Consider the following 7,758-nt stretch of genomic DNA (forward strand, 5'->3'; position numbering starts at 1 on the left):
TCACTGGCAGTAACTAGCAACTGTTCCCGTGAATTGCTTATGATAAATCTGTAGGTCAGACAAGAAGTCCTCAGAGCTTGCTGGAACGGACACCATCAGAAACTCAGAGCAGCCTTGACCCTCAGAGCCCTTGCTGGGCATCACGGGGCAGCCACTGGGCAGACGGACTTCATGGGCTCAGTGCACCTGGCTCCCGTGTGGCACTCACCATGTTCTGTGTCCTTATGGTGTGAGTGCACATCGCAGCCCTGAGTTCTTTCAAATGGCTGTGCGCCAGAACAGCCCTCCTATCTGTCCGCTCCACAGAGAAGAAGTTCAATAACATGCACAGATCTAACAAGCAGGACTGACTTTGCTCTAAGAGCTGCAAAAAATAAGTTAATATCACTGTGCAGGGTAACGATTGCCAGTATTCTGTGTGACATGTTGAGTTAAGCAGATGAGTATGTACATTAGTTTTTAATTAGGTTTTTACACATATAGTTAGAATATTTCTTGACAACTTGAATCAAACATGGAGAAGCCCCAACACACCTCACATCCTGTGGCTCTGCTGGTCTCTGCGGTCCCTTCCAGTCCTCCCACTCCTCCGTTATTGCTGAGAAGGAGCTGAAGTGTTAGCCCTGCCACTAGGGCTGGAACCCTACAGGGGATGTGCGGAGAGCCTTCAGGCAAGGCTCGCCGGCCCAGCAAGGAAACGTGGAGTGGTGGGCAGAGCGTTGACACTGGGGACCCTTCGACCTCTCAGGTCACCCCTTTACAGGCACCACCTAATCACAGGACTGCCCTGCCAGCTCGCGTGAACAGCCTATTGGACTCTTCACTTGTTTTTGACTCGGCTAAAATGCAAGCGTGCTAGGCCTTTGCAGCTTCCTTGGTGGGAGAGGAGTGCCTGGTGGCCTGGGGCTTCATGGAGATAATAATACTTAGAGTTACTGATTTTAAATAAACTATTTGAGTAGAAGTGCCTAACACATAGGACTTTGAACAAGGGAGGACAAAGATACGCCTTTTTGTCACCCTAACTGCAGTTAACAGTTAAGAATCACTTGTTGAGGGGGCACCTGGATGGCTCAGTCGGTTAAGCATCCAACTCTTTTTTTTTCTTTTTTTAAGATTTTCTTTATTTATTTGACAGAGAGATAGAGCCCAAGTAGGCAGAGCGGCAGGCAGAGGGAGAGGGAGAAGCAGGCTCTCCACTGAGCAGGGAGCCCGACATGAGGTTCAATCCCAGGACCCTGGGATCCTGACCTGAGCCAAAGGCAGACGCTTAACCAACTGAGCCACCCAGGTGCGCCAAGTGTCCAACTTTTGGTTTCAGCTCAGGTCATGATCTCAGGGTTGTGAATCAAGCCCCACATCGGGTTCCAAGCTGAGCTCGGAATCTGCTAAAGGTACTCTTTCCCTCTCCCTCTCCCCACCCCACGCTCGCTCATGCACTCTCTCACAAATAAATAAATCTTTTTTAAAAAATAATTTGTATACCTATGATATACAAGGATACTCTTTTTAAAGAGTAGAAATTAATTTTTTTTAAAGATTTACTTATTTTAGAGTGAGCATGCATGCAGGTGGGGGGAGGGACAGAGGGAGAGAATCCTCAAGTAGACACCCTGCTGAGCACGGAGTCCAACAGAGGGCTCCATCCCTCGACCCTGAGACCGTGTTCTGAGTCAAAATCAAGAGTCAGACGCTTAACGGACTGAGCCATCCAGGCTCCCCAAAAGTGGAACTTTAGAACTCACTGTGCCTGACCTCAGAGAGCATAGTAGTTGATGTCCTCCATGACAAAAGAGAGTCTTAGATTCAAACCCTAAGTCTGCCACTTTCTAGCTCTATGGCCTTGCCCCAGGTCCCATTTCTTGGCACCTCAGTTCCTTTTGTCTATAAACTAGGGGTGCTGGGAGGGTTCGAGGCCACAGGCAGATATCTGGCAGCCGGAAGGCACACAGCAGGTGCTTGGTGAGTAGCTGCAGACATACAGAATGCGCAGATGGCTTTGTCCTGCCACAGGTAATTGAGGGCCTACTATGTGCCGGCCTGGCAGCCACATCTGTAGATTATTAATGATGCAGATGCATGATATTCTTTAGGAAATTATGCAAGAGAAGGAAGTATGCAGACCCCAAGTAGGTCAATTCCCATTTGGGAAGAAAGTCAAAACCCAACTAAAGGGCAGAGCATAAGCAGTCCAGACCCCTGAGCCTCGGGCAGCGCTTAGCACTACAGCGGGCCCGGAGCTCTGTTTCCTGCCTGCACAGGGGGTACACTAACCCCCCATCTCCCTGACCCCCCCTGCCCCCGGCAGAGGGTAGAGCGCTGCCCACATGGGAGGGACTCTTTTGGTCAGGAAGGCATCTCGTCACGATGAAATGGATGGGAAAAAATTAGAGACATTATTACAGAGGAGAGTCCCACTCTAGCGAACTGCCGGTCACTTTGCCCAGATGAAGGGGAGGGAGAACTGCACTTCCTCCTCCCGGGTTCTCAGTCTCCACGAGGGCCCTTCCTTGTGCTAGCACGGTCTGCCGCTTAGCCCCACGTGGCCGTGGCTGCCCCAGGCGACCACAACCGTCTTCGGCAGCTGTGGACTCATCCCTCTCGTGCTCCCCCGCGTCCCACTTTTGGAGCCATCCTGCCTCTTGCAGTCCCATCCTTTTCCCTTCATTATGTCTCCACCTTCTGTGGCGAAGTTTGTGGACCCTACTACTTCAAGCCTTGCCGGTTTAATTGTTGCAATTGGCCCTAAGAGAATGCAGCAAATGAGAGTGGCTCCCACTGCCGGGTGGTGAGGCCAGCGAGGTCAGCAGCAGCTCCAGCCCAGCGCGCACCCCTCCAGCCTCGGCAGAGTAGCTGCTAACACACTTTCTGGCTGGAGGACAGAGGCCCGGGGACCCGGGGCAGCCACCGTGGGGCGGGCTGGGATGCTCTTGACAAGCTGCAGGTGGGCGTCCAGCTGCGGGTGGAGCCCAGCACACCCACTCTGTTCCTTGCAGCATGATGGGGGCTATGAGGGCGAGTCCACGTCTGGATTCCTCTTCCTGGGGAGGGATGGGCACTTCACCCAAGCGCTGCAGGAGGCTCGAACCCTCCAGGGCCTCATGGAGACCCGGGGAGAGGCCTGCCAAGTCAGCTCTCTGGTTGCAGGTGCAGGAGAGCATATGGAGTCAGAGGCCCCATGTTGGGGTCCAGCCCGGCCACTTGGTTTGACGACCCTGGACAGGGCCCCAAGTGTCTGTTTCCTCATCTGGAAGGTGGACACACATGACTGTGTGTGCCTCCAGAGTGAGCATGGGGATTCCTTGGGAAAATCAGGACAAAGCCCTCGGCAAGTGCCTGGCACACAGCACTCCTCCGTGGTGCTGGGCTCAGTATTAGTGTTATATAGGGTGTAGTTTCCATCCATCTCCGGCATCCGCTCAGGCCTGTCCGGAGCCTCCTGGGAACCCAGGCACCTTGGAGTGGCTGAGTGATTCTCATGCTTTCTCTAGAATCGTCTGTCGGATTTTGCTTGTTTACTTATTAAACTCGTGAGGAGTTCTTGCACCGTGCATGTCCAGGCTGGAGGAGTGTCGCTGTCTAGAGAGGAAGGGGAGAACACATCCTGCCAGGGTCCCAGGGGACACAGTCCAGCCCTGAGAATGCACAGCCTAGAAACCAGGAGACTTGAGTTTGTCCCCAGCACTGTTATCTGGTCGCTTCCCTCCCTGGGCCTCAGTGTCCTCTTCTGGAAAATGGGATGATGGTATACATGCCCTGCTTCCCATACAGGCTGATGAGGGTAGGGGGCGTCGAGGGAGAGTGACCTGCCACCATGACAGAGCGAGCATTCGCCCAGAGTGTCCAAAGCACGGCGCTGACAGAGGTCAGGACCTGGGGCAATGCAGGCTCACAGCGTCCGTGTCACCTCTGTCCGGGAGGGCCTGAATCATGGGGCAGAAATAAAGGTGAGGGGAATTGCGATCTGGTTATTGATTCTCCCACTTCTGTCCGCTTCCCACTCAGTCCGGGATAGGCCCGGGCCGTGGGCTTGGGTTACAGAGACTAGTGATCCAGCCTCAGCCCTGGGAGCCCAGGCAGGTCAGCCATGAGCCTGCGGCCTGCGTTTCCTCATGTGTAAAGTGGAGAGTCTAGTGCCCACCTCTAACGTGGGGCCTGTCCCCCAGCAGTGCTCATGGGCCCTGCAGGCAGAGCTGCTGCCAGGCCCGGGGATCATGGCCCTGGGGGTCCGCTGCTGCCCCACTCGGCTGCTCTCTACGCTCTCCCTCCTTGCATGCTGGCTTTCTCGGTACGTTCAGTCATACCGTGGGCCACACCGCCAATGGCTCCCAAGTTCACACCTCACAGGCCCCGCTGCCTAGAGAGGCTGGGGTCTCCCTCCTGTATCTGTCTGTCTCTGTCCGCTCTTTGCGTCCCTCTATGATTCCCCCACTCCTCTCTCCGGAGCCAATCAACAATAGCTGGGGACAAGACCACTTGTCCAGGTCCCTCCCTTCAGGCAGGTGTAAAGCATCAGGGACACGCAGGACAGGAGAGTCACCTCCCAGCCAAGGAGGGCAGGAAAGGGGGCAGAGTCTCCGCCAGAGCAGTGGATGCTGACCCTCTCCTCCTCAAGCCTCCCAGGGCACTTGGGCACAATGCTTCCCTGCAGTGCAGCCATCAGCCTTCCCATAACTGGAGGAATGCCTCCACTCTCCCCTCCTGCAGTTCCGCTCTGCTTGCTCCTGAACAGATGATAACAGAGATGCAGCATATGGGCCCCAAAGTCACCGGGCATTCTGGGAAAGTGACACTGTGCTACCCCGGGCTTGGGGGGAGGCGGCCCATCGGCTTCTGAGCACAGCTTCTCCCTTTGTTCTTCACAAGGGCGCAAGGTCGCCTCTCCTGAGCCTCCTGAAAAGGAAATATGCACGCTCGGACTTTAGGAAGAATTCCCTCTACGTAGGCAGCGATTTAGGAAGGCAGGTGTAGGGTAGACACATATAAGGGGGGAGAACTGCGTATGGGAGTCAAGATGAGGCCCTCCTGGGTCTCTCCTGCCCCATCCCCCAACCCAGCTTCCTGCAAGACACCAACCCAACCTGGCCTCCAACCCCCCTTACCCAGTGGCAGTCTGCGAGGGGCACCTGCTCCCCCCAGTAGTCCCACAGGTGTGTTAGGAGCCCCGTGGAATGCCATGAGCAGATCACAGGAGGTGCCCAGATGGGCTCCAGGCCTAGCTCCATGATGGCCTCGGTGAGTCGAGGCCTTGGCACCCCCTGAGCTGAGCTTATTCCCTCCCTGCTCTCCTCCAGTGTTCTGTATGCCTCTGAGCTAGACCATGCAGGATGCTCCTGGGAATGGCTTTCCTTGCCTGAATTGAGAAAGCCAGGTAAGGGGATGCAGCAGGAGTCCAGGGTAAGGAAGCCTGGATGGTTTTCCTTCCTATCCCCAGAAACACATCAGGTCTGACCAAGCAGCCTCATTACCTACCCTGGCCTGGCTCGGACCGCTCCTGCAGACACTGGGATCTGGGCACCCAGGGCATGCGAGCCCCGGGCCCACATCCCTCCTGCCATGTGATAAACTCATTTTGAGGCAGCTTGGAGCTGCGAGCAGGTGGCCAGTGGCTGGCTATCCCCCAGAGCTGCTGGTCGAGACTGGGGTATATTGGGAAAGCAGTGCTGGGAGCCCAGCTCACACCAGAAGGGAGGTGAGACGGAGCCCAAGAAGGGATCAGAAAACTGGAGGTGCACTGGCACCTCGGTGGCTCAGTCAGTTGAGCATCCGACTTTCGGTTTTGGCTCAGCTCATGATCTCATGGGTGATGGGATCAAGCTCGGTGTCAGGCTCTGGCGCTCAGCAGGCGATCTACTTGAAGATTTTTCTCCCTCTCCGCATGCTCACTCTCTCTCTCTCTTTCTCAAATAAATAAATCTTAAAAAAAAAAAAAAAAAAGCTGAGGGTTCAGGGAAGCTGGAGCTGGAAGGAGGTGGGGGGAAGGGAAGGAAGCAGGGAGACCCCCCACCCCACACTCACCCACTGTGGCTCCCTGAGTCTCAGGCTACGTTTCTGGTAGAGGAGGAAGCTGCCATGTGTGCATTTCTCAGCCGAGAAGCCACTTGGTGAGGAGGAGGGAAGAGAATGCTTTTCAGTTTCCCTTTCCCCTTTGACCTGTGGTCAGGGTGACTCTGACTGCCCCTGCTTTTTTCTGACCTTCCCTGGGAACTCCCAGGAGACCCAAAGACTGTGAATGGGAATCTTGATTCTTCAGGACCGCAGGGGAGGGGACTGGCTAAATATAACATGGCCTGCCTTATGGGCTAAGTAGGTTAGAGCCCGAGACAGGCCACATGGAGACAGTCCCGGCCCCTCCAAAGTCCAGCCCCAACCTGGTCACCAGGAACCAGAGTGGATCTGCACCCATCAGTGTGTCCCTCCTTCCCCTGCTATGTGTGCCTTCCCTCCACTCGGACATGGTGACTTATTCAGAGAGCGTTAGATAAAGAAGAACCCCAGAAGGGAGTGATGTAGCCTCGGAGGAGATGGTTCTCTGATCTTTGGGCAGCAGCTGGACTGGGGCGCTAGCAACCCAGGGGCCAGGTGTTGGCCAGCCCGCTGTTGGAGTGGTGCAGGGTGAGGAGGGGCCTGGCGGCGTGAAGAGACGACAGGCCCTCACCCGTGGGCTGGCGGGGCTCTCAGGAGAAGGTGGTCAAGCGCGGGGCAGAATCTGAGCTATGCAGAGTGAGTGCCCCGCCACCGGTCTCAGGCTGGCTGTGAAATGGGTTGATGGTGTCCTCCTTCCCTCGCAGGGCGAGTGGGGGAAAAGAAAGAAGGTCCAAGCCGAGAACAGGCCTTGGCAAGTGTAATGAAGTGCAGAGTCTGGGGAATGTGTGTCACAGCCTCTCCTCCCCTCCCCCCCCCACAGGGCCATCCATTCATCATGCAGTTCAATGACGGAAACGCCGCCGTGGTGTCCATGTGGGTGTGCAGGGCGCTGGAGGAGAGGCGGAGCCAGCAGGGGTCCCCGTGACGCCACAGAGGGGTGCTGACAGCCCAGGACTGGTCACCAAGGGGACAACCCACCCATTGCGCCCCCTTTCTGTTTGCCGTCTGCACCAGAAGAGCTTTGCTGGGCCCAGCTGCCCTGCTCTCACCTTCGACTCTGCTGGCAGATGGCCTAGCCCAGGGAGCCCTCCAGAGTGGCCAGCCCCTGCCCCCTCTCGTCTGGAGGCACTGATGGGGGGTGGGCAGAGGAGTGGGGGTATCGAGAACAGAGGCTTCGGTGCCCCTCTCCCTCTTTTTTCCTAACATTTTTCTTTGTAAAGCGTCAGGCCCCATCAGCATCACTGATGGGAATAAAAGTATTACTGCTACGTGACTGCCTCCCCCCATGAGGGTTGTGCTGTGTGGGGAGCGTCTTACCCCCCCGGAGGTCGGGGTGGGGCGGGACCTCCCCTCAGCAAGGATGGATGGCAGTGCCCGAGCTGCCCTTCCCCAGGCACCTGCAAGCACCCCAGTGCTTCCGGATGTGCCGTAAGGAGGACCCCAGCCCAGCCCATTTGACAGATGAAAGACCGAGGCCTGCAGGTCCCCGAACCAAGTCCCATGGCAAGGAATAGCTGAGCCAGCAGTAGATCCGGGACCTCAGAATCCCTGTTGTATGCTCCTTGCTGGACTAGCGTTTGTCTATCCCGACAGCAGCGCCCACTCCGACACAGTGATCTGTCCTGGGGCAGCAGGTGAGGAGTTGGAAAAGGCCCCAAGCGGTTCTGAGGC

At 56.2% G+C, this 7,758-nt stretch overlaps 1 protein-coding gene across 2 annotated transcripts in view; it reads left to right on the top strand.

Annotated features, from left to right (window-relative positions):
- MAP2K5 (mitogen-activated protein kinase kinase 5) overlaps positions 1-7,355 on the top strand; it is a 247,019-nt gene extending 239,664 nt beyond the window's left edge. Inside the window, exon 22 of one of the 2 annotated variants that reach the window (XM_021693799.2) lies at positions 6,908-7,355. In XM_021693799.2, coding sequence (XP_021549474.1) covers positions 6,908-7,012 — 105 coding nt within the window. In that variant the 3' untranslated portion in view covers positions 7,013-7,355. The remainder of the gene's footprint in view (positions 1-6,907) is intronic. The other variant, XM_044917822.1, reaches the window with a different exon arrangement.
- Positions 7,356-7,758: the final 403 nt, after the last annotated feature.

The sequence above is a fragment of the Neomonachus schauinslandi genome, chromosome 9 (assembly GCF_002201575.2).
Source record: "Neomonachus schauinslandi chromosome 9, ASM220157v2, whole genome shotgun sequence".
Lineage (NCBI taxonomy): Eukaryota > Metazoa > Chordata > Mammalia > Carnivora > Phocidae > Neomonachus > Neomonachus schauinslandi.